This window comes from Trichosurus vulpecula, chromosome 1, assembly GCF_011100635.1.
Source record: "Trichosurus vulpecula isolate mTriVul1 chromosome 1, mTriVul1.pri, whole genome shotgun sequence".
Lineage (NCBI taxonomy): Eukaryota > Metazoa > Chordata > Mammalia > Diprotodontia > Phalangeridae > Trichosurus > Trichosurus vulpecula.
This window is the reverse complement of record NC_050573.1, coordinates 363,131,372-363,158,780: the sequence shown is the minus strand read 5'-3', so window position 1 is coordinate 363,158,780 and position 27,409 is coordinate 363,131,372. Positions and strand designations below refer to the sequence as shown.

General features: G+C 39.3%; 2 protein-coding genes across 4 annotated transcripts in view; one reads left to right on the top strand and one right to left on the bottom strand.

Annotated features, from left to right (window-relative positions):
- The window catches only part of FHOD3 (formin homology 2 domain containing 3), a 726,388-nt gene that overhangs the window by 531,319 nt on the left and 167,660 nt on the right, over window positions 1–27,409 (bottom strand). The window lies entirely within an intron of this gene.
- LOC118847700 (pancreatic progenitor cell differentiation and proliferation factor-like) lies at window positions 12,804–13,669 on the top strand. Its single transcript, XM_036756297.1, has one exon. It carries the CDS (start codon window positions 12,993–12,995, stop codon window positions 13,335–13,337), a length of 345 nt encoding a protein of 114 aa, XP_036612192.1. The 5' UTR covers window positions 12,804–12,992; the 3' UTR covers window positions 13,338–13,669.

The window sequence follows — 27,409 nt, the reverse complement described above, 5'->3', positions numbered from 1 at the left end:
TAATCAAAATTATTCATTTTGTCTTCTGTGATCTAATATTTCCTACTGATGTCATCAAGCTAATCTTCACTGTTCCCTGGCAAGTGCCACGACCCTGCTCCAGCTGATCCACTTGACAGTACTTTCAGCTCCTCCTCCCATCCATTGTGGTTAATAAACCTGTCCCCTGCAGGGAGAATATATTTTCTATAAGACTGATTCTTCAGATTCCTTCAGATGATTGCCTTATCTCTAGTTTTCAGCTAAGGTACTTTCTTCAGAGCAATGTACAACTCCAACTTATAGCCTCTGGTAATGCTGTGGTTAATAAGCCTCTCTTCTGCAGAGAAAGTTGCAGATTTCCTCAGGCAGCCAACAGCCAAAAGCTTTGTCTTTCCTAGTCTACTCTCAGTCAATGGTTCACAAATTCTTCATCTCATCTAAATTGTACCAACAAGTACAGAAACCCAGGTTACACTTTTTTTAAATCTCTTTTTTATGTTCCTATTAACTATAGTCCTCTTCTGAATGCTTCTCATAACAATTCTCTCAACTTCCATATCCCCTATTATCTTAGCAACTGTCATTTATCTTATGACTAGAAACCCATTTTAGTCCCTAGGGCTTATCATACCCCTTGGTTAAGAAAAATATGCCATGAGATCAACTATTTAATAGAAAAAGTTGTGTGACACAGGAATACAAGTGTTTTAACTTCCTCCTATCAGCCCCTAGATTCTAAATGAATGAATGACAAAGAATAAGCTGCTAGAGAAAGCTGAAGATTGTTGACATTTGTCCCAATTTTCCCAGCAATGTACAGTATCTTTGTCTCTCCCATGTCTTCCTATGTTTATAAAGTACCTACTTATTTGTACATAGCACTGTACTGGCACTGCGGATAAAAAATTTGTTAAAAGAAATAATCCCTGCTCTCAATGAGCTTATCTTCTACTGTGTGTGTATGTGTGTGTGTATAATGTATATATCTATACACATGTATGTATATAGATAAATAAATTAAAACTAATTTGAGAACACTAACAAATAGCAGAGTGGGGCAAAACCATGCAGAATACACCTGAGCAGCCAAGACAACCCCCCCCCAAAAAAACAACCTATTTCAGGCATTGGGGATGGCCTAAATGAATGCTAAGAACAGCAAATTTATTTAAAATGTAGATTTTGCAAAAGGGAGTAATACTCAATAAGATTACAAAGGTAGTTTGAAACTAAATTGGAACTAATTTAAATATTGAGATGAAGCGTTTGTATTTTATTCTTGAACTACCAAAGGTTTTAGAGCAGGGGAAAAACATACTCAGACATGTCTAGAGGATGGCTTGGAAAGAGAGCAGCCCAGAAGTGAGAAGAACAATTTAAGAAGCTATTATAATCATATAAGTGAAATGTAATGAGGAAATAAACTGGGAGGTGAGGAGGGGTGACATATATATATGGACATACAGATAATGAGAGAGAAACATAGATGAGTACCCTTTGAGAAGCTCCAGAAGTTGAGGCCATTCATTTCAAGAGAAGCAGGTACCTTTTCCTCTATCTTTTCTGAATTTATCTGACCAACCTATTTATTTTCCTTCTGCTGGAACAAATACTAACCTACTAAAATGCTGACAACGTGGTTTTAATTACAAGGAGGTTTTCTATTAAGAAAGAGATGAGACACTGACATCTTCAACATTTCAGAGTTTTTAGCATTTCTTCTTGTTAAGGATAAGTGATTCAAAGAATTAAAGAAACAACATTGTTGAAACCTGCACTGACAAGTAATTCTTTGCATTCAGGAAAAAAAATAGCTGAGCCACTTAGGACCTTATACAAAGGTTACTTTGTTAATCCTCTACACATCCCTACAAAGTAGTTGCCAAGAATTATTCCTAATGTTTTTTTCCTTGAAGGGGAAAAAGTACCATCCCACACAACTCATGACACTGAAATGCCTTTACAATTTGAGGAGGAGGGATGTGACTAAATGGGGAAGCCCTCTGGATAGATGGAGGCAGGGAAAGGGATGAGGAAAATCCATGGATATACAAACTATACAGTGTACTAATTCATTTAACTAGAAAATAAATAAATAAGATAACTTTGATTTTCTCCATTTTGGAGACAAAAACTTCAAGAAAGTCAATGATGGCAAAACTGGGGAAAAAAATTAACGTTCACAATGCTTTCTTTTTAAATTTCCTGTCTGATTTTACACAGAAAGAGGCCAAATGCTGATTCTATCCCCAGCTACATCAGACTGATTCTGCCCAGCTTGCAGGTAGAAAGTTTAAAAAAATGCAAACCTTCACAGCACAGCCTCAGTATGAGGACAAAAAAATCCTCTGTTGTCCCCTATTCCCCCTGCTTCCAAAACATGTATCTAGTTCATATAGCTTTTTAAAACTAAACATATATGTGTGTATAAGCACATTTACACATATGCACATATATGGACAGCTATAAGCTATATGTAAAATGATAATTGTTTGAGAACCTCACAATGCTTTAAATAAATATTAACAATATTCCCCTGGGGGACATGGATTTTTATTGCCAAAATTTAAGAGAAATGTCCCAGGAGACACCATTAAAAAGCAGCAAATGGAAATTTTTCCAAAGATAAAAGAAGTTGAGCATCTGAGCTATGGTGCCATCAGTATCTTGAGATAAAGTTCAATTCACAGTTTTTCCTGTGTTTTTATTTGCAGAGCAGCAGAAATTTAACAAGAAAAATATGCTGAGATTAAAATCATACACACAACATCCCTTTGATTTCCTGCATGCTGACTTGGTTTCTGAGTCCTTGTTTGTAAGAAAACAAAGGAAAATAACCCACCACTCTAAGGAAGCTGCCCTCTCAAAGGTCATCCTCTCCAATCCTTTGACACCACTGACCACTCACTCCTTGACAATGTCTTCTTCCTTGGTTTTCATTTATGTTGCCTTTTCTTGGTTCTGTGAATACTTCTGGCGATTGTGTCTTCTCTGATGATTGCCCCTGGCCACCAAGCTTTGACCTCTACCCTCTGCTCTTGGCAATTAAAATCCATCCCACTTGTAAGGCTTTGACCATTACCTGCATTCTGAAGACCACCAACCTTCAGCCCTATCCTCTCATCTATACACTAATATCAGATTTCTAACTGAGTACACGTCTCCCATGAGAGGCTGCATAGTATAGTAGAGACAGAGCCTGGCTCAGAGCTCACCAATCAATCAGCAAATATTTATTATGCACTTACTTTGTGCCAGGCTCTGTGTTACAATAAAACGAAACAATCACCATTCAAAAGATGCTTACAGCAAGACGTGGATTCAAGTCTTATCCTGCCTCTGATACATAGCAGTTACCTTGGCCAGGGGTGGTGAACCTACAGCCTCGAGGCCACATGTGGCCTTCTAGGTCCTTGGGTGCAGCCTTTTGACTGAATGAAAACTTCACAGAACAAATCCCCTTAATAAAAGGATTTGTTCCCTAAAACTTGCTCCTGCACCTGGGCAAATTGCTTAACCTTCGAGTACCCCTGGCAGCTCTTTAGTCCCAGATTGTTAGAAATGGAAGGGACCTGAGACACCTGGCTAATCCAACGCCCCTCCCCCACTTAGAGGCAGCTGGGCAGGGCAGATAGAGCACTGTACTTGGAACCAGGAAGACCTGCATTCAAAGCCAGCCTCGGAACCTAGAAAAGTCATTCATCTCTGTCTGCATCAGTTTCCTCATCTACAAAAACCTACCAGTGTTGTTGCAAGGATCAAATGAGATGAATATTTGTAAAGCTTTTCACAAACCTTAAAGCTCTCTACAAATGCTAGCTATTGACAGATAAAGACAGTAAAGTAAAAGCAGTGAAGTGATGACCACAAGGTTAACTGACCCCAGCATCTCAATAATCACCAACATTTAGTAGCCAGAATTATAGTTGCCAGCTCTTCTCTCCCCAAATCCAGAACTTTTTCTGTGATATGAAAAGGACCTCAAATTTCCTTTCCTAATTGTAAAAAGCCTCCATAATCTTAAAATACCATACCTACATAACCTTATTTACCATTCTCCCCACTATTACACCCAGGACTTGGTTCTATCTCTTCCCTCTCCTCTTTCTCAAACCTCACAATCACAGCTAGCAAGGAGAGATGTCCCAGAGTAGAAACAACTAGGTGTTGTACTGGGAAGGGAGCTGACTGAGTATGAAGAGGGCAACAGAGACATAGCAGTGGCCATCATAAAAAGCACCACCCAAGGACAGAAAACAGAACCAAGAATGAAAAGGAATTAAGAGCAAGTATCAACTTTCTGGATGAGCTAAAGGACTAATGATGGTAAGCCAATCAGACAAAGAGTAGATTGGCAAGAAATTAACATATGCTGTGATAGCTCTTTTGAGTTGAGTGTCCATATATTAATCAATGTCCCTTCTTAGAGGCAGCATTTTCAACACTAGGGTTTCCTACACCACCTTCCCCTTCACTTGTCCCAGTCCTCACTATTTACCTGAGCCCAGCTTCTTCCTCCATGAAGATTCACAATGATGTTTCTCTCCTCTTATCTGTAGTACAAGATAGCATGTACCCGAAATAGTTAGTACTACACAGTCTTGTACTTATATTCTGCTTCAAAATGTTGTCCAGTTGTTTCTTACGTGTTTCTCTTATCTACCCCTCACGAACTATGAACTCTTCAAAGACAGAAAACATACTTAATAGTTTTTTGCATCCTCCACACTCTATGTTTCAGATATAGTACAATCTCAATGTTGAATGGTTGTTTGATTCACTGAAATGTTGGGGTTTGGTTAAAAAAATGCTATGAATTGTGATTTTGAAGGAAGCCTTGTTTTTAGAGAGAAACCCTCGGCTCCTTTGATTTATACCCTTCTCCCAACAACTTATCTTTTAGCTTGGTTACTTTTGCTCAGGGAATAAATTCAATGACTCCCTTTTTAGTTGTCTGGCTTCTGCAGATTCACTCAGTTATTTCTTTTTTTAAAAAATTGTTCACTGAAATCCCTTATTTTCACATCAACTCCATATCACAATATGTCTCTCTTACTTATACTTCCCAGGAGTCATCTCTCTCATAAAAGAAAAAAATAAAAGAGAAAATAAAACAATTCAAAAAAGCCAGAATAAACTAAGTCCAAAAATACATGTAGCATTTTGTACCCATGTTCTTCTACCTCTGTACAAAGGCCCTTCTTCAAGGGCTAAGCTTGGTCATTATAATGTGAAGAAGACAACCTAGCTGAAGTAACACAGCACCCTAAAGAAGAGACAGGAAGTAGCATGTGCCAGGAAAATTACTGCCCCCATCCGGACCACAATTTCTCCTCAGACTCTTTTGAAAAAACCCAGAACCCTGAACCCAAGACCTGTGAGAATAGCAATGTTCCATCCAACCCTCAGAGCAACCATTGAGGGGAAAAATCATAGTGAAAGGGCCTACCTTTCTCACCACAACCCAGTAACAACTAATGACCAGTGGCTACCAAAGGCAGATAAGTACAACAACCATAGGATTAGCTGCACCTCTCCAGACCTCTACTTCCAGCCCAGCTCTCACAGCCATCCTAAAGGCTAACAATTCCTCTGGAGAAGGGGCCAGCAAAACCCACCAACCACCAAAGTACCACATACAGTGTCAGAAAGCAAGTCCTGCTGAAGTAGCAAGGAACCCTGTGGGAGAAACAGGAGGTAGCATATGCCAGGCAAGTAAAACTACCACCACCATCTTGACCACCCATCTTGATTTCCCTTCAGACCCCATTGGAGACAGCCCAGGATCCTGACTCTGACAACCTAGGGAATAGCAATACTTCTAACACAGTGCCAGCTAGTATCATTCAGGGAAGCAACCCCTGTGGAGATGCAGCCTGGCAACTGCTTTTGCACAGCCACTAAAAACTCAATAAAGTTCTTGCCACCAAAGTCTTTGGCACTGTCAAATGGTTCAATATTAGAAACTGATGGGATTTTGTCAGTGGAGATGGCATTTAAAAAGAAACATTACCACGTGCTCTACCCCAGTCCCCTAAGGATCACAGGACCATTCCATCTAAACTGTAGTTAAACCTTTCATATGCATCTTTTGCATTAGAATATGAGCTCCTCAAAAGCAGAAACTGTCTTTCCTATTTGTATATTTAATGCTTAGAACAGTGCCTTGCACATAGTAAGCACTATGTGCTTACTTAATAGATTTTTAAAATTCATTCATTATTATAAAATCTTCAATTTCAATTTTCTATTTGTCTGTTACCATTTATATTGTTGTAATTGCTTATATTTTTCCTGGTTGTTTACTTCTCTTTGCATTCTTTATTAATCGATCAGTTCTTGACTCAAAAGTCTTCTGAGGATCCCTATTGCCTACCAAGAAGAGTTCAAATCTCTTTGCCAGTCATTTAACCCTCACTGTCTGGTACAATCTGCCTTTCCAACTGTATTGCATAGTATACCCCTCTACATGTTCTATGCTAAAATTGGACTATTCTCTGTCCCCCAAACATGAGATGTACTTTCTCACCTTTAATCATGACATTTACTATGCCTGAAATGTTCTGCCACTTTTTCTTCTCAATCAGTTAATAATTCAATCAAACATCTATCAGTATTCAGTATGTGCAAGACACTACTTGGAACTGAGGATACTAAGAGAAAACTACAAAAGTTCTGGCCCTGAAGGAATTTATAGTCTAATGAAAACATAATATCAGATTTATAATAGAGGAGATAATTGGGTATTAGGGAACAGAAGAGAATTAAAGTTAGTTCTGTAATGTGGGGACAGCCATTTGCCTCTTAGCTAGGTATGATGGGTCAATGGGGTCTTATGCAGGGATTTTACACTTAAGGGAGCTCAGAAATATGTAGGGGCACATAAAAGTGTGGCTCCCTGGGGGAAAAGGAAGCTCTAAGCTGATGCCTGGACATCCCCAAATGCTCCCAAATGCCCCAGTGTGGTTAGTGCCTTGCAGGAGGAGAACTCCAGTACCAAATTAGGAGCCTCTCTCGTCACAGAATCATGTAATTCGCCCTCTAAGCTTTCGCGGTGATTCCCCCATAGAGCCATAATCCACATTTTCCAAGTCACATTTAATCATTTAATTCCAGGATAAAGCAGCCTGGTCCGTTCTTCCTGTCTCAGCCTTGGCCTTCGCCTGCCACAGACATTGCCTGCATTCATGTCTGATCACATCACAGCCTACTTTAGCTTGGCAGGAGTTGTTCTTCATTCTAATTTTAATCACACACACACACACACACACACACACACACACACACACACACACAGACACCAACTCCTTTTCTAAGGTCATGAATATTTTCAGGCCTATTAGCACATGCATAGGATGTTCAGGACCTACAGGTGTTATTTCCTAGCTGACAAATTACAGTAATCATTAGTAAACCAAATCTCTGAGCTGTAAGAAGAACATAAACACTGACCATTTTTGTCCCATTATTTTCTAAAATGTTTCTAAATGGAAGTCAATTTGGAAGTTACCACCAAAAAATGGTGGCAATTTGGTAAGTGGTACAACACTGTGTAATAGGAATAATGCAGATATTCAAAATAAAAACCTGTTATATAACCCCTTCCCTATCTACATACATTTGCCAGCTAGAAAGGATGTTATAACACATCTAATCTAATCCATTTATTTTATAGAAGAGAATACTGAAGCCCAGAGAGGTGAGGAGATATGCCCAAGGCTGCCAGAAATTTTGAGAGATCCAGGATTAACTCAAACCCAAGTCTTCTGGGTTAAGTGCTTTTCCCATTGCTCCATCCTGCCTCTACTTATCTTACAAACTGGAAGAAAAAAAAAGGTAAGCAATTTTAAACTAAAACGTAATGAACTAATGATAAACATAATTCATTGGCCTAGTAATCATGTTTGAATTACAAGGTGCTGGAAGTGATATATGGATGACTTGCAAGGTTAGAGCTAAATATATATATATATGTATGTATGTATGTATGTATGTATGTGTATGTATATGTATATGTATGTACACACACATACATGTATATACATGTATGATTTAAAAGTATAAGACAAGCTGTTTACTGAAGGATGAACAAGATCAGATGGAACTCAGCAACCTGCAATTAAAGCCCCATTCAGAATAGGAAGCCTCACCTTCCCAGCCCTCTGAAGTATAGCGCAGGTCAGACTGATAACAAGTAGACATAGCAACAAGCAGAGAACTGCCCTGGTGCTTGGTTGGTCCACAGCCTCTCTCAAAGAAAAGGTCTTTATGCCCCAAAGGAGGGCTAGATGAGAAAATCCTGACAGTGTCCTCATAATTCATCTCTCAGGACAATCTTGTGCAGAGTATCCCAGGTGGAAGCAGATGGCTAGGAGAAACTTGACATGAGTTTGAAGCCTTTCGACATCTAGCTCCAGCCTTAATCATCACTCCCCTTCCTACCCCAAGGTCCATACAAATTGACCTTCTTGCTATTCCTTCCACACAACATTCCATCTCCCCTCTCTGCTGTTTCATAGTCTATGACCCATACCTGGCGCCTACTCCCTATTCACCTTTACCTACTTAAATCTCTAGTTTTTCAATTCAAGGGTCAGCTTCTACATGAAGCCTTTCTTAATCCCAACTCGAAGGTGCTTGTACCTCCTCCACCAAATTTGTTGTTCAGTCATTTTCAATTGTGTCCAACTCTTTGTGACCCCGATTGGGGTTTTCTTAGCAAAGATAATGGAGAGGAGTGGTTAGCCATTTCCTTCTCCAGCTCATTTTATAGATGAGGAAACTAAGGCCAACAGGGTTAAGTGACTTGTCCAGGGTCACACAGCTAGTTAGTATCTGATGCCAGATTTGAACTCCTGATGATTAGTTTTCCTGACTCCAGGCCTGGGCACTTTATCCACTGTGCCACTTAGCAGCCCCAAAATTTTTTTTAAAAAAACCTCTTTATGACCCCATTTGGGGTTTTCTCAGCATTAATACTGGAGTGGTTTGCTATTTCCTTCTCTAGTTCATTTTACAGAGGCAAACAAGGTTAAGTGACTTGCCCAGGGTCACACAGCTTAGTGTCTCAGGCCAAATTTGAACTCTGGTCATCCTGACTCCAGGCCTGCTACTCCACCTAGTACCATTAGTTGCTCAACACCAAATTACCTTGTACTTCAATATGAATATGAATATTCAATATATTTCAATAAATATAGATTTCATAGATAAATAACTAGTATATATGTACATAAAACTATATAACTATACATATACTATATGTATATTATACTATATATACTATATGTACATATAACTATATATAACTATATGTGTACATATATGTGCATATATACATGTACAGATATACATATATGTAACTACATATACCATATATAACTAGTATATATGTACATATGTATATATGTACATATATATGCAAATGTTGTTTCTTCTAAGCTTCTGGAAATCAGGAACTTTCATTTTTGTCTTCCTTTCATTAGCATATAGTAAGTACTTAGTAAATTCTAATGAATATTAACCATTATAGATCAATGGATGGATAGATAGCTGGATGAGAGGAGTGAAATCAAGGGAAAAGTCTACAAGAGTTGAGGACAAATAGCATATGCCTGCCCCATCCTCATTGGCAATTACAGCCTACCAAGCCTGTCAATGGGCTCTTAATCTGTAGCTATTTACATACAAACACATACACACAAACATATATGTATGTACACACACAAACATACACATAACACACATAGAGTCAAAAGGCAGAGAAGTGAGATTTATCTTAGTTCTAGTCACATCACTTCCCTGTCCATAGAGAATTAAATCGAAATTTTCTCATGGTAGATAGGAGGCTATCAGCTCCAAAAAGGGGGTATATCTCCAGAGTCAGAATTCAAATGTGTAGATTTCATGCTCTGAAATTGAAGCTAAAAATGATAAATATTATGTGAATGTGATTATTCAGCTACAGAAGTACTCTGTCCTAAGAGATGGTATATGAATGGGTAATTGATGAGACAAGGGGTAAAAAGTTTCCCAACAGGTTGGACCACATGAGTTTTGGTGTTCCTTAAAACTCTGAAAGCCTGTAAGTCTGAAATCTCAACCACTGCTTAGGATTTCACTCCAAATCCCATCCGGCAGACAACTACCTAAAATGTGTCTGATATAAAATAAGCTACAGTTCAATTAACTAGAACACGGCCATTAAGAATATTAACTGGAACGTGCCCATTAAGAGGCAATGTTATCAGGGCAGCTAGGTGACGCAGTGAGTAGAACACTGGCCCTGGAGTCAGGAGGACCTGAGTTCAAATATGGCCTCAGACACTTGACACATGTACTAGCTGTGTGACCTTGGGCAAATCACTTAACCCCAATTTCTCTGCCAAAAACCAAAAAAAAAAGAGACAATTTTATCCATCTTGGGGAAGGAGGGGGATGGGGGGGAAGAAAGTCTGGAACTCAAAATCATGCGGAACTGAGTGTTGTAAACTAAAAATAAAAAATCTTAATTTAAAAAAGAGGCAATGTTATCTTAAGAAGTGGTGGTCTACAGGAATCCCAGAAAAAAAGTAAGCCAAAAAATAAGAAATTGTTGGTATGTCCCAACACTACCCAAGGAAGAGAGTGTTGTGATTCCAAATCACTGATTCCAACCTCTTAAATAGAAATACTACTAGAATGACAAAGTATAATTCATCTGGAGAGCAAAGCTTGATAGAAATATCCTTTAATAGCATCCACTTCTCTCTGGACTCATTCTTTACTCACCAACCTTCTGATTCTATGATTTGGTCTCACAAGTGAACTAATATACCAGGAGGGAAGGAATGTCCTGTGTAGACTTGTGCAGTCTTAATCAACTGGCATTCTGTTGTAGAAATCATTCTTATGAGTTGCCCCAAGTGGCTCTCCAAGACTGTAAGCTGCAGAACAGTTACCAATCTGTTTTGGTAAGACAGAGTTTTCTCAACAAGAGCTCTCTTCACCAAGAAATCTCAAGTCGTACCAAAAAATTGGTCTGATCCATGTGAATTAATTACCTAGGTCTTGGACATCCCAAGAGAATAAAAATAACTAAATTTATGAATGTGCAAAGCCAAGAACCATACCCTGGCCCTTCAGTGACCCCCACCATGAAGCCCTGGACAGATTTCTCCCTCTCTCCATCCTTGACTGTACCATCTGCCACTCAGTAATCCTCATCACCTGTCCCATAGCCTACTTTCTTAGTTTTATTTCCTCTACTCTTCCTAAGCTATTGACAAATTAGACTGCTCAAAACCTTATCAGCATATCCTCTTCACTGTTCCATCTTTACCCTTTTGCTTATGCTATTCCTTCTACCTGGAAGGCCATTTCCCTACAAAAATTCCACCTACATTTCAAAGCCCAGTTCAAATGCTACCCCACCTGTGAAGCCTTCCCTTACCTTTGCTCTCCCCATCTCCCTGATTCCTTTCACTCAGGCAGAAAAGCTACCTACAACTTCTGAATCCGTATAACTCTAGACCCCGATAGCCTATTGCCTATTGCCTGAACCATTCATATTGTACTCAACACATTCTACGCTGCACTAACAAAACAGTGTGGTAGAATGAAAAGATTGCTGAACTTGGTGTCAGGGACCCAGGTGCAAATGCCCAGTCTGGTACTGAACTTGTGCAAATCTGTGTGACCTTGGACAAATTGGTTAACTTCCCTGGACTATAAGGAGGTTCCTCATCTGCAAAATGGAGTTGGAACAGATGAGGTGCCTTCCAGCTGTACATCTATGATCATATCATACTTCTTTTGTATACGAATCTCCCCCCACTAGATGACAAACTCCTTAAGAGCCAAGATATGTCTTGTTCATCTTTGTACACAAGCAGTCAACATAGTGACCTATACTTTGGAGAGGCTCAATAAATGTTGACTGAATGAGCAGACTCTATTCCATACAATATTCTCATCAACACCTAGGAAAGTGTGATACATGAATGAACAGCCAAGTTGTATCCAAAAGGGTGGAGTTTGGAGTAAACTTGGGTGGAAGTATTGCATTACCCCACAATAGAGCAGCCTGTTACATAAACTGTTGATGATTCAGATGAAGCAAGTTATATTATCATTGTATTAGGGCCAGGCAGCCTAAGGTGCTGGCTGAGGACTATAGAGCCTCAGGTCAATAGTCTGGGTCATTAGGGTTAAGTATGAAGGGCTGAGCCAGGCTTGTGGTAGAGCAAAGTTAGTCATAAGAAAACCAGGTAGTACAGAGGCGACGTATGGATTCAGAAGTCAGGGGATGGGTTTACAACAAACTCTAACAAAGTGTATCCATCAGCTTCAAGGCCTAAGGTTAAAAAATAAGAACTGAAGCCCGAGGTGGCAAGAGCCAGGAGGGGTCCCATGAAGAATGGCTCTTGATGCAAGAGAAATTGTGAGCTTCTGTCAGCTTTTAAGCAGAGACAGCTCAGGAGCCAAATTCTCCAGACTGAAAGGTAACTTGCTAGCTCCCAACCAGGTTTCTTGCCGTCGGTTTCCTCATGTAAAGATATCCTCTCCAAGTGAAGTAAGGAGGCAGCCTCCATGGAAAGGCAATGCTCTCAAGCTGCACCCCTGTCACTGCTGCTTTCTATCAAGACCCAGGGAGGGTCACTGTCTTTAGAGACCCTGATACACTCGTCAAAACTACATATATCAAATTAGGCCAGATTGCTAATTCTTACAAAAAGAAAAAGAGAGGAATACAATTCAAAATTACCTATATAATTTTCCAAATAAAGTATGAAATTTGAAGGTAGCAATTACAGTATTTAAAATACATAAAGTTGAAACCCAAAGAACCCTCGCATTTTCGTTGCCGTGGAGTATCCTCCCGTAATCTCCTTTACAAACGGGCTCTGTGGCCTAGCGCCCCCTTCCCCCGAGCCAGGTCACCCGTGATCGTCCGCCGCAGCCCACTGCCTGACAGGGGCTGCTCGGGAGCCGCCACTAAGGTTTACATCATCATAAGAAGAACAAGCAACATGGCAGCAATCCCGTCCAGCGGTTCACTTGTAGCAACCCATGACTACTACCGAAGGCGTCTGGGTTCCACTTCCAGCAACAGCTCCTGTGGAAGTGCTGAGTACTCTGGGGAAGTGATCCCCCACCATCCTGGTCTTCCCAAATCAGACCCAGGCCACTGGTGGGCAAGCTTCTTCTTCGGGAAGTCGAGTCATCCGTTCATGACAACTGTATTGGAATCCCCAGAGCACTCAGGAACTTTCCAGGTTGCTCATGGCACGATCACCTGTGACCTGGCTCAGGAGGCCATGAGGAAGCGGCATGTCAGCGAGCCCAGCAAGACCAACACTGGGCCTTCTGCATGAGCAGCAGCACCCTCCTTGCTGCTCCCTCGCTTCTGAAGTGTGCTAGGCATCAGAGCCCATTTCCCCCTCCCCTCCCCCCCCTTCCCTCTCCCACCTATTCCCTTAGAATAGATAGGCTGCTTAAGTGTAGAAGTAGTTGTGTTGTGTGTGTGGTTTTTTTTTAAAAAGGAAAACAAAAGCAAAACACCAAAAAACAAGTAAAAGAAGCCACACTGTTATTATTTTTTTTTTTTACTATCTGAATCACCTATGTGCTTTTCAGCAACCTCAGTAACTTGTTCACTTTGTACTCAACAGAAACTAATAAACTTTGAGCAGCCTTTTAAAAAAAATAAAAAAAAATACATAAAGTTGCACAGAATGGGAAAAGGCTGATTCAGTATAAATGTAAAATAAAAAGACCAAAGAGTTGACTCTAAGTTTAAATATAAATTAGAAATTTTGTGCTGCTCTGTGTATTGAAGGAATAGATGAGGAGGGAGAACCCACATGATCTGGAATGTAATAAATGAATTTTTACATGGAAAGGCCAGAAAATAATCTTTCCTCAATTCTCTTCATCTATTGATAGATCTTTATTAGAGTACTTAATTATTAGTACCTATATAATCAGTAACTATATAATATAATATATAATAATAATTAGTACCTAATTATTACCTTTATTAGAGTACTATTCAGTTTGGGATAGTGCATTATTAAAAGATGTGGAAAAACTATAGAGACCATAAAGAATAAGAAGGCACCATGGCTACCTCTAACTTGGTCTTTTTAGGACTAAGCCCCTTACGAGGTCATCACCAGCACTTGTTCCTATTGTAGCACTCTTCCCGTTCTCTGGACTCAGAGCATGGCAATCAGAAAATATAAAGGCAATAGATCTGTCCCACTGTAAAAAATCATGCTGTTCACCTTAACAATTCTCTTATTCATCTTTCCACAATGGCTGTTCCAAACCTTTTTTTTTAATTCTCTGTAAGACCCCAATCTCTATACCACCCATCCTTCTTCCTCTCTAAGACTAATCCCTCCACTTCAGACATCATCCCTTCTTGACACCAAGATTTCATGCTTACACTTACTTCTTTCCATGATCATCCTCCATTTCTTTCTCTTCAGACCAGCTGTACACTTTCTAACTTCAAATATGCACAGGTCTTGCCTATCATGGAAAAAAAATTCTCTCCTTTTCTGTTCCAGTCTTCCTATGGTCTACATCTTCTACCTTTTTCATCTTTCTATCTAGTCTATTCTTCAGATTCAGCTCACAGCCCATCTCCTCTGTAAAACTTCCATCTCAGCCCAAATTACTTCTTCCTGGAGTGAACTCGTTAATTAGTATTTATTACTAGCACTACTTACTTGGCACTTATAATAAGGTGCCTTTATGCATGAGGTCAATAATTGAGATAAATTTAAGCATATCTTCAAAATACTTTGTTAAAAATTATGAACAAAAGTTTTGCTAGCTTTATTTTACAGAAATTAGGAAACCACAATGGTTCAGTATTAACTAGCAGGATGTAGGTCTCCAGGAGAATTCACCAGGGATCACTGCTTGGTCCTGTGCTATTTAACATTTTAATCAATGAGCTGGATAAATACATAAATGGCATGCCAATCAAATTGCACATGACAATGCTAACCCACTGGATGAAAGAATCAAGATTCAGAGAGAATCAAGATTCAGATCGACTAGAACACTGGTATGAATCCACTTGTTGAATGAATTAATGAATCTAAATAAATATTAAGTCTTACATTTGGCTTAAGAAAATCAACTTTACAATCACAAGAAAGGGCAGCATGGTTGGACAACAGTTTATCTGCAAAATATCTAGAGTTTTTAGTGACTACCAAGCACAGTAAGAATAAATAGTGTGACATGGAAGCTAAAAAGGAGTTTTTTTGTTTAGTTCTCAGCAATACAATTTAGGAAGGACATTGATAAGGTAGTAAATATCCACAGGAGAGCGTTCAGAATAGGCAAAGGCCTTGAGTCTATGCCATATAATGAGCATAAGAATATTAAGCCTAAAGACGAAAAGGACTCAGGGGAAATATAGTAATTAAGCATTTGGAGGGCAAGATATGGAGGTGGGATTACACTTGTTCAGCCTGGGCCCAGAAACAGACCCAACAATTAATTCTAACAATTAGAAATGCACTGCCTTTGCCTTTGGAGGTGCTGGGTTCCCCTCTCTCTAAGTCTTCAAGCAGAGGCTAGGTGACAACTTGTTGAGTGTGTTATAGTGGAGTTTTCTTTTTCAGGTTGGAGTTGTACTTGATGGGCAATAAAGTTCCTTCCAGCTCCAAAACTCTGAGATGCTGTGAAGAGAGCTACATAGAACATTCAGACATAGTAATGAAAGCAATGTAACATCTATGAAAAAACGAGAATGTATGTTTTTATTGTAGTGGTGGTGGCAGTTGGAGAGTAAGAGCTGTTCCTTATTCAACTTTGTACCCCCCACACACACACCTTAGCACAATGCTTTATACACAAGTGAGTGTCAGCAAATATTTGTTAAATAAATGGTCTGTCTCCTCAACTTACTTGTAAGCTCCTTGAAAGGGACTAAATCTTCATCATCTCTGCGTCCTACAATCTCAATCTCTCTCTCTCTCTCTCTCTCTCTCTCTCTCTCTCTCTCTCTCCCTCTCTCTCCCTCTCTCTCTCTCTCTTCACATAGAGTCCATTAGTGCCTTCACACAGAGCTTAGTGCCTTCATTGTACAGAATAAGCAGTCAATAACTGTTAGTTGATTAATTGATCTCACCACCTATTCCTTCATCAATCCTCTATCTGGTTTTATATCCAAGCAAATCCAACAAGAATTTCCTAGCTGCTTATCACATGCTAGGCAATGAGGAAACAAAGAAAAAATGACAAAATATTCCCTGTCCTCAAGGGCTATAACACACAAACAGACAAATAAATACATGCTAATCCAAGAAATGGAAAGAAAACCTGATACCTAGAGCAAGAAAGGCTTCCCTAGAGAAGGCAGCAAATGATCTGAACCTTCAGCGAAAAGATGGACTCTAAGAGGCAGAGGTGAGGTGGGAATGCCTTGCAGGCATAGGAGACAGCCTAAAAAACAACATCAAGCCAGGGGATGGCATGCCAAGTTCAGGGTTTACATTAATCAAAATTATTTTAGGGATTGTTGACACGAATCAAAAAGGGACATTTATTATGTAGCTGCAAATAGCAATCCAGTACATGAGCCCAGGAAAGGAAGGAAACTGTGTGTCCAGCTCAGAGTCATGCATGTCTGCTGTGCTCATGCTATCATAGAGTATAGAGTTAAGGAACTGAACATTCTTTTCACTTGTAGCTACTAATATAGAAATGTGTGTGTGCATTTGTTCCCCCCTCCTCAAGAGAAATTTGACTTTGCATTAAAAAAAATCTCTATCTTTAACCTGAAGTGTACACTGGCCCTAAATAAGAAAGAATTCCAGGGCTTCTACTATATTAAATTTAACCACAGACAGCCAAGCTCTCCCAAGAAAAGCAGGAGCAGCTGGCTGTCATCTTATTGGGATGGGATCATCATTATCTTCATCTGCTTAGAAAGCTCATCTGTCTAACCCACTTCACAAACTAAGCTCTCTTACAACTGAGAGCAGGCCCAGGGTTACAAGCTCTTGAGCCTTTCTCAGTTAAGAATCTCCACAAAGCTACATGCTACAGAATGGGTACAAGGAAAATCACAATAAAACACAATGATCTCATCCAGTTTCTTCTCAGGCACCACCAATTCACATCAACTTGCCCCCAAGAAACCAATAAAGAGGTGCCATGTGATTTCACGATGGAGGTCTAGTTCTAACAATCTGCAAGTCACAGAACAGGCGTACAAAATAAACCTGTTCCATGAGTCCACACTAGACAATAGAAGAGGGAGGAGAGACACTGTTGGCCCTAGCAGGAACTGTATGAGCTATGGCATGCCCACGCTGGTTCCTACACTGCATCCATGCTGTGGAATGTTCCCTGGGCACTCTGGGGGAGCAGAGCAGCAGCTTCTAAAACCACATCCTGCCCCTTTCCCTGTTTCCACTCTCCCTGGGAGAGAAAGACTACGCCTGCCCTCTGTGTTCTGTTCAATGTGGACAATAAAGGCTTAGGGGAACCAAGGAAGGATTCAGAAATAAGGAGGTTGTCTCTCTTCCATAGGCCTTGCAGGAGGTCCAGGGCTTTATTGAGGTAGGGAAACAAGTAGTATAATTATGATTTGGTTAACAAAAATCCTTTAGGAGGGCAAAACAACAAAAGGACAAAACTAATACCTTTAAATAATGAAAAATCAGAAGACTTACAACTGTGAAAATATTACCAGAATTTTCAGGAGGATGACAGAATCAGTGTTACTATACTGTCAATGTATCAGAGGGCTCAGTGGGTTTATCATATATAATGAGGTTTATCATGCTTTGAGAGTATTCAACAGGAGCAGCTAGGTACATAGAGTTTTTGGCCTGGGGTCAGGAAGACTCATCTTCCTGAATTCAAATCTGGCCTCAGACACTTCCTAACTGTATGACCTTGGGCAAGTCACTTAACCCTGTTGGCCTCAGTTTCCTCAACTGTAAAATAAACTGGAGAAAGAAATGACAAACGATTCCAGTATCTCACAAAGAGTCAGGCATGACTGAAAATGACTGAACAAGAAAACCGAAACCTGCTGTCCAAGAGTTAATTTATAATTCAATTGCTTATAACTCACAAGGCACAGAAATATCATCAATAATGATTAAGCTCCCAGCCTAGTCCACAAAATCTTATTTAACAAATCAAATAACAAGCCTTTAATTTGGAGCTACCAGGCACAAATCACTATGTTCTCTGCCTAAAGGACCTGACAATCTAGTGAGGCAGAGAAAACGTGTACACGAATAACTGCAATAAAAACACAACACAGTAAGTGCATATAAGAGATCCAAATTGCTAGCAGGATTCAAGAAAAGAGAGATTTCTTCCAGTTTGGGACAGGGGAGAAGTGTGTCAAGGAAACCATTGTAGAAAAAGCAGCATTCGAGCTGGGCCTTAAAAGTGGGACACCTTTCCTCTTGGCAGCTCTCAAGGACTATAACTCAAAGACAAAGTAAGTTTTCCAGTCTGTATTGGAAGAGGGAATTTCCTTCCCTGTTGCTGTTGTTCAGTCACTAAAAAAGTGTCTGAGGCCAGATTTGAACTCAGGAAGATGAGTCTTCCTGACTCTAGGCTTAGCTCAGCACTCTATCCACTGTGCCACCTAGCTGCCCTCTATGCACTATGACGCCACCTACCTGCCCACTCCTCCCCTGAGAGTTCCCTAAACTAATAAAATCATACATCCAGTCTCTATCTCTGAAACATTTCAAGAGAACCATAAAAAATAAGTCAGGAAAGATTGACAGGTAACAAATTGTGGAGGGTCCTGAAAGCTAGGCTAAGGAATTGGGACTTTAACTCACAATGTAGCTTCAACCTAGGCATTAAACAGTTCTCAGCCTGTTCCCTAAAATAGAGTTGAGCAAGTATAGAGTAGCCATTCATATACATTGAATCTCTTACTGGGCTCATCCTTTTGTACCTAACTGTGGGTGTCCCCCAAAGCTCTCTCCTAGGCACTCTTCTCTTTTCTTTCTATACCATCTCATTTGTTGAGTTCCTCAGCTACCATGGGTTTAATTATTGATTTAATTATTAATATTAATTATATGATGATTCCCAGATCTATATTTTTATCTCTAATCTCTCTTCTAAACTTCAATAGCATCATTAGTTGCCAAATAGAAACTTCAAACTGAATATCCCAGAGATATTTTAAAATCAACATGTCCAAAACTAGACTGTCTTCCCCCACTCATCACCACCATCACATTCATCCCTCACCTCTTCCAAACTACTTTTCTATTACTGTCATGGTACCACTATTCTAGTCACTCAGATTCTCAAATTTGGCATCACCCTCAACTCTTCATTCTCAGCCACCCCGTATATCCAACCAGTTGCCAAATCTCACTTCTATCTTTACATCTCTCCTATTTATCCCTTTGTCTCCACTCAGGCAACCACCACACTAGTTCAGGCCCTCATCACCTCTCTCCTGGACTATTACAATAGCCTTTGAGTTGACTTTCCTGCCTCAAATCACCCCCTAATATAATCCATCCTCTACTTAGCTGCCAAGTTCATTTTCCTAAAGTATGGGTCTGACTATGTCATGCCCTCCTCCATCCCCACCCCAACCTCTGAACAATAAATCCTAAGGGCTCCCTATTATTTCCAAGATTAACTTTTAAATTTTTCATCACCTGGTCCCCTCCTACACGTCCAGTCTGCTCACACTTTCCTCTCTTCCATACACTCTATGATCCAGCCACACTCACCCACTTGCTATTTATTGCCCAGGGCACTCTGTCTTCAGTCTTTTTCTCTTTGTAGTGTCTGTCCCCCATGCCTGGAATGCTCTCCCTCATCTCCACCTCTTAGAACCTGGAGTCCATCAAGACTCAGCTCAAGCACTGCACTCTCTGCGGGAAACTCTTCCCAGTTTTCCCATGCACTGAGCCTTCCTCTCTAAGGATGCCTTCCTTCTACTTTACGTCTTTCTGTCTATATCTATTTATTTACATGTTGTATCTCCAGTTATTATGTGAGCTCCTTGAAAGCAGGGACTGTTTTTGCCTTTCTTTTTTTTCTTGAATGCCTGGTACATAATAATCACTTATTAAGTTCTTGTTGATTGATTGATAAATGCGACTAATTGTGTATTAGTAAACTAGGACTGCCTATACCTGCATAATACATCTTTTTACCCACCTTATTTAGTTTTGTTCATTATTTTTGCACATGGTTAAATGGGAAGGCCATCATATTTGTAGTCAGAGGACCTGGATTTCAATCTCAGCTCTGACTCTTACTTGATGACCCTGGACAAATCATTTAACTCCTTAGGACAACAGTTTAATCATCTGTAAAAATGAGATGGTGGGACTAAAAAATCCTCTATGAACTCATGACTTCATTCTCCTGTAATGTCATTCTTTTCTTGGTTTTTTGCCTAAATCCAAACAAAGGAAAGCAACATCATATGTCAGGATTTTGTCATATGTTTGCCTAGGCAATTCCAGTAAAGAATGGTTTTTTTAATTTATTTTATTTTCAATTCAGGGAACAAAACAAGCATTTTCAGAACAGCACAATAAAAAAGATGATTGCACATGAAACTGCAACTCTGTTATATACAAGTTGCTATTCCCTCCAAATATACAACAAAGTTATTGTGTAAATTTATTTTTTTTTCCTTTTTTTCTTCCCTCCCCCAACCCCACCCTAGAGATGGCTACCATTAGACACTGGAATGTTTTAAAGCCCCCTTTTTAAAAGTCTCTAATGGCCTAGTGATTATCTGTACAGATTTTAAGTGTGCATGTGTGTGTTTGTGAAGTCCCATGATCACTATCACTTAGAACTGTACACTGGAAAAGGATCTTAACAGTCATCTCCTCCAATCTCCTATCCAAAAAAGAAATCATCTCCATCCTTATACCATATACATCTAAGCTTTACTTGAATACTTTTTGGTCATGAGAAAGTCATTATCTTTTCTGGTAATCTTTATTTATAATAACTGAAGTTGAATACTATTTTTAAATAAGCTGAAGCAAAGGAAAGCTAGATCTGTGTTTACTTTTCTAAATTCTTTGGGGTGGGGGGAACCAGGAAACACTGCCTGCCCCATCATCATTAGTAACACAGGTGAAATTCTTTGACACTCCAAAAAGCCTCTGTGTCTTTCTTTGTGCTCAAGCATTAACCACACTCCAAAAATCCCTGCCCTTTTCTGAAAATATCTAAGATTTTCTGTACTTGTAAATGTCTATGCCCCATGCTTGGGGAGGAAGGAGAGAGATTCCTTATGATCCAATCCTTGCCATCTCCCTTCCTGTAACATCATATATAGATAATTAGTCAGATGGGTGAGAACCTAAATATCCCTTTCCTTTAAAAGTCATGGCCCTGCTATCGTAATTCAGTGGAAGGAGAATAAGATTTGGCATCTCAGAGAACTATGGGTCAGTCTCTCTAGACATCAAATTCCTCATTTGTAAAATGGAGAGACTGAACTAGATGACTTCTAGGGTCTCTTCCAATTCTAAGTCTTTTGTGAAATACTTCGGGAGTCCCCAGACTATTCCATCACTTTCCCCCAGTACAATGTAAACACTTTGAAAGCTGGGGTTGTTTCCTTTTTTTGCCTATGTATCTCCAGCAACTATCAGTGTTCCTGTATAATTTAGGTGTACTTGAGATCCAATAGAGAGAAGAGGAAGGGCCACCTATATTGTTAAAAAAAACTTTAATAATCAACTTTGAAAGACTTAGTAACTGATTAACACAGTGACCAAACACATTTCCAAAGAACTCATGATAAAACACGCTATCTACTTTCAGATAGAAAACTGATGAACTCAGAGTAATTTTTTCTCTTTGTTTCTTTTTTCCTTTCTTTGTTTTGACATAGTTACTGCAGAAATTTCTTTTGTATGACTATGTGTGTTCATATATTTATACTTAGGTGTATATGTGTGTGTGTATGTAGTTGTAATAGCTTTGCTTTTCTTGCCTTCTCAATGGGTGGGGGAAGGGAAACTATACCATACTGATACTTAACAAGATATAACTATATAGTACTATTACTACTACTACTACTACTACTAGTCCTTACATAAAGCCAATAGAATAAAATTGATTTTTTATTTAAAAAAAAAGAACCTTCATATAAGGCAATCAAAATAAAGATGTAGTCTCAAAAAATTTACCAAAAAGAACACAAGGATAATATCTATCCATTATAATATACAGCTATAACATAATATTCCCTAATCTATTAAAACCTAATTAACAGGAGCTATAAAATCCACCACCAAGAGTAAACGTCAGCTAAGAGCTATATACTCCTTTGTGAGTGCAGAACTCTACTTAATATAACCTAGGTCTTCAAAAGCACAATGCTAATTGAGATACTAATTATTGGGGTAATTATCTGCACAAGAACAATATTACAAATGTAGTAAGCGGGCTATCAACTGAACTGTTCATGTTGCAGTAAGGTCTAACGATTCTGCCATGGTATTTCATTAAAGTTTCTTAGTGATATCATTGTGGCAATATTATAAAGGTAAGGCATGCAGGTCTATCACTCTTTGTAGGGCATTTGGGAACTGTACATCTGTACAGCAAAGTCCTGTTTTATGTAGTATAATTTTAATAGAAATGCTATTTTAAATAGAATGAAAGAAATGTTGCTGGTTCAAATCTGGTTGATATCAGTGCAGCAGCAGTTATCAATAACTTTCTTTCATTTATAAGGTGTTTTCCTCATACAAACTTCTGCCATGCATCTGCATCTGCTGCTTTCCCAAATTACTAAGTTCTTGTTAGAGGGAAATGAGCACTTTATTTGGAGTTAGGGGACCCTAGGTTCAAATCAACTCTGCTCCTCACTCCCACTATAATCTTTGGCAAATCATTTAAGGCAAATCATTGAGGCCTCAGTTTCCACATCCATAAAATTAAAGGATTGGATTTTAGATCATCTCTAAGGTTCCTTCCAGCTTTAGGACTGTTATCCTATGAGCCTTATAAAGACAAGACCCTTATTTTGATAAATACTATTATAACTTTCAATTTTCCATTAAGAGTCTATTTGCAAATTCTGGGTCATGTGACCAACAAGCAGGTTATCTAGACATTTTCTTCCATCCTCATAACCTTTCAAGCCTCTCCAAAATAGGAATTATTTGCAAAACCTAGAGCAAGTTCATCTGTCTCCACAGTTGAAGATACTAAGGGCCCAAATGAGATAATTCAATGAATTAAAAGCAGAGAAGATGACTTCCTAGCACTCACTCAGCACCCATTCCCTCACCACCCCTCATGCTCAGGCAGCAGCAGGGCTGGACAAGTTGACCCACAAGGCTGGAGTAGAACTCAACCCTACTGTTCCTTCCTCCTGGTGCCAGAGAAATACAAAATTCAGAAGTTTGCAGAGCACAGGTGAGAGCCCTGAGGAAAACAGGGAACTGGGGCAGGACACATGTGTGTAACTGCATAGCACTCAACTAAGCCTCAAGGAAAGAGCCCAGCATCCATCTGGAGTCAGTTTTGTATCCACAGAAGTGATTTGGGGCAGTGACTGAGGCTGGTTAAGCATAAATTGCCCAGCAGAGGCAGAAGCTAAGACAGCTTTTGAGGTCCAGCCCCCAAGGAAACCATCAATAAAGGAAAGGGCATCAGAAGGTGAGCAATCAGGGACTATCAGAGGGAAGAAAGACTGAAATTACCCTTAGGAGAAAAAAACTCAGTTAAAGACCTTAAACATCAGCAGATAAACCAACGGGGGGGAAGATATTAAAAATGGAATATATTAAAAATAGAAATAATATGGCCTCCAGATCAGGCAAAAGAATCCAGTAATCTATGAATAAATGTTGTTAAGACAAAGGAAAATGAATCAATTTCTAATGAGGCAGGAAACCCTGTGGATTCCCAAGATAACACAGAACCACAGCAGGATATTACTGAACAGTTTAAAAGAAAAGTAATAATTATGAAAGAAGAATTTTTGGCCTGCACAGCAAAAATAACTGGCAGAATAGAAAGGTTTGATTATGCAGTGACAAGAAGGAGGAGGAGGAGGAGGAGAAAAGAAGGAGAATGATTTGAAATGCAAACACATAGAACATTTATTTTAAAAGAAGCTTTTAAAGATGTTCTTCAAGCTAATGGGAGGTATTAAATGATGCTTTTTTCAAATCAAGCCAATTCAGTGCTCCAGGAATAGCTCCCAGTCTCCGAGTTACATAGAAAACTTGAATTGCTTTGGGAACTACCATAGAACCAATTTGAATTTAGGTATAGCAATTACAGGCAACATGATTGAGTGGATAAAATGCCAGACTTGGAGTCAAGAAGCTCTTAATTGAAATCCCACTGCCAATGTTTACCACCTAAGTAACCAAAGATAAGTCACTCAAGCTCTCCAAACACAGTTTCTTCATCTGTAAGATAGAGGTGTTAATACCTGTAGCTCCTGTCTCCCAGAGTTATAAAGATCAAAAAAGATAATGTATATAAATAGTCTATAATCAGTGTCGCCACTTCCTCTCCACTTCTAAACTTTCTGCAGTTTGGCTTCTTCTGTCTTTATCCTTTAATGGAAACTCTTGCCTCCAAAGTTAAAAATGATCTCTAAACTGCCAAATCAAAAGGTCTCTTCTCAATCTATATCCTTCTTGGCCTTTCTAAACCTTTTGACACTGTTGATCAACCTCTTCTGCAACCCTATCCTCTCCAGGGTTTTGTGACATTGCTCTCTTTTGTCTCTTCTCCTCCCTATCTAACCTGTCCTTCTCCTCAGTCCCTTTTACTGGACCCTCATCCAGTAATGACTGTGACCACTTTCTGTGAATGTTCTCTAAGAGTCCATCTTGGGCCCTCTTCTTCCCTCAATACTATCTTGATTGGTGATGTCATCAGCTTCTATGGGTTCAATTATCTTCTCAACACAAATGATTCTCATATCTATTTATCCAGCCCTAACCTCCAATCTTTATCACCAACTGCCTACTGAACATTTCAAAATGGACATCCTGTGCACATTGCAAACTCAACAAGTCTAAAGCAGAACTTATTATCTTTCCTCAAAGACTCTTTCAAGCTCTTCCCAGTTTCCTTATTACTATCAAAGGAACCACCATCCTCCCAGTGACATAGGCTTACAACCTAGATGTCATCCTCAACTCCTCATCAGCACTCACCCCATACATCCTTTGAAATAGTATTTTATTTTTTTCCAATTACATGTAAATACAATTTTAACATTCATTTTTTAAATTAAATTTTGATTTCCAAATTTTCTCTCTCCTTTCCCCTCTGTTCCCTCCTCCCTAAAATGGCAAGCAACTTGATGTAGGTTATATATGTACAATCCCTACAACATATTTCCATATTAGTCATGTTGTAAAAAAATCACCCCATACATGCAATCTATTGCTAAGTCTCCTCATTTCTACTTTTACAGTATCTCTCTTAGATATCCCCTTCTCTGAATTCATACAGCTACCACCCTGGGGCAGGTCCTCAACATTTCATGCCTTGTTGGTGTCCCTGCCTCAAGTCTCTCCCCATTTTAATCCATTCTGCACTCAACTGCCAAAGTGATCTTCCTAAAGCCTCAGTCTGATATATCACCCTCCTAGTCAACACATTCAGGTTCCTCCAAGATCAAATACAAAATACTGCCTCTTAAAGCCATTCCTAACTTGAACTTGTCCTATATTTCTGGTCTTCCTGAACTTTATTCCTCTATGGACTCTATGATCCAGAGACACTGGTCTTGTTGCTGTTCCTTTCGTATGACATTCCGTCTCTCCACTGCACCTATTCAGGGGCTACCCCATTCCTAGAATTCTCTGATTCCTTCAAGATCCAGCTCAAATTCCAACTTTTTATGAGTCTTTCTAGATTCACCCCACCACTAGTGTATTCCCTCTGAAATTATCTTCTATCTACTCTATATTTATCTTGTTTATACATAACTTTGCTTGTTTTCTCCTCCACTAGGATGTGAGACCTCTGAGAGCAGGGACTATGTTTTTGCCTTTCTTTGTAATTCCAGGGCTTAGCACAGTGTCTTAGCACACAGTACATACTTAATACATGCTTGTTGTCTGACTGTCTCTAGAAACTTTAAAAGACTATATAAATATCAATTATTATTATTTATTCTATCACATTAACTGCTCTACAACTTGAGTTCTACAGACCAAAAGACAGAAAGTACTCCTCAGTTTTTTTAAATAGATATTCCTGCCCTTAACATCTCCCCATTCTAGCACCAAACAACATCCTGAAAACTTTAATTTCCTATATTTCCCCAATAAAGCCAAGGCTAATAAACCTGTTCAGGTTTCCCTCTCTTAGGGATGTTTCTTTATCTGCTGCTTTATCTATTTCTCTATCTTCTTTATCTTTATCTGCTATTTCCTCTTCTCTGCCCTATAAGACACAAGTGGTATTTTTCCCTTTCAATTCAGAATTTCTTGCACAGTAGCAACAAAATATTCTCTTAATCTCTTCCCATGTCTAGAATGAATCAAGGTGAATTAACAGATAGCTGACATTTGTTTTCAGAGAAAGAGATTGTCCATTTTTATAAACTAGATGAATGATCTTTGAGCTAATTCACTTTCCTACAAAAGGAATTTTGCTATGTATGTTTAATGAACATTCAGTCCATTTATTCAACTTCAAAAAATAGTCCCCTTGTGACCATAAAGGATTAACAGGGCCACCCAAATTACAGTGTCTTAATTTACTAGCATCAAATAACTCCAGCAATTCAAACCAATAAAAAATGCATTAAGTGCCTATTGTAAGCAAAGTACAGGTGATAGAAACCACAGGTGAAATAAGACACTCAGTGAAGTATGTGTTATTATTAACAATTAGCCTTATTCTCCCTTTCAGGCAAAGACTGTGATGCATAAGTTTCTATGCTCCAGATACTTGCCCTGTCCCTCCAGGGGGACATATCTTGTGTACCGAGGGAAATCATGGAGAGTCTAGAAATAATCGCAGAGGTGGTGCCTGAGAAAAATGATGGACTCTTTTCCATCCTAAATTTAACAAGAATCCCAGCATAGACTTTATCGAGGCATTCATGCTGTCAGTTCATCTGAAGTCCTTTGGAATAAGATATGAAATTGGGACAATGAGATGGGGCAGAGGCAAATAAGTCTACACACACACAACACACACACACACACACACACACACGCGCGCGCGCCTTTCACTGAGTATGTAATCATCACAAAAGTCCGGCATTACCATTAGCTCCAACACTAAGCCCTTAGCTTAGAGCCGCAGCAAATCCCTGGACACACAGTGCCTTGAAGCCAGATCTGGCAGCCAGGTTGTTTCAAAATGTGAAGAAAGGGAAGAAAAAAACTTCACTGGATCCTTCTATGATGTAATCTTGGTCCATTTTTTAAACATTAGTTTGCAAATA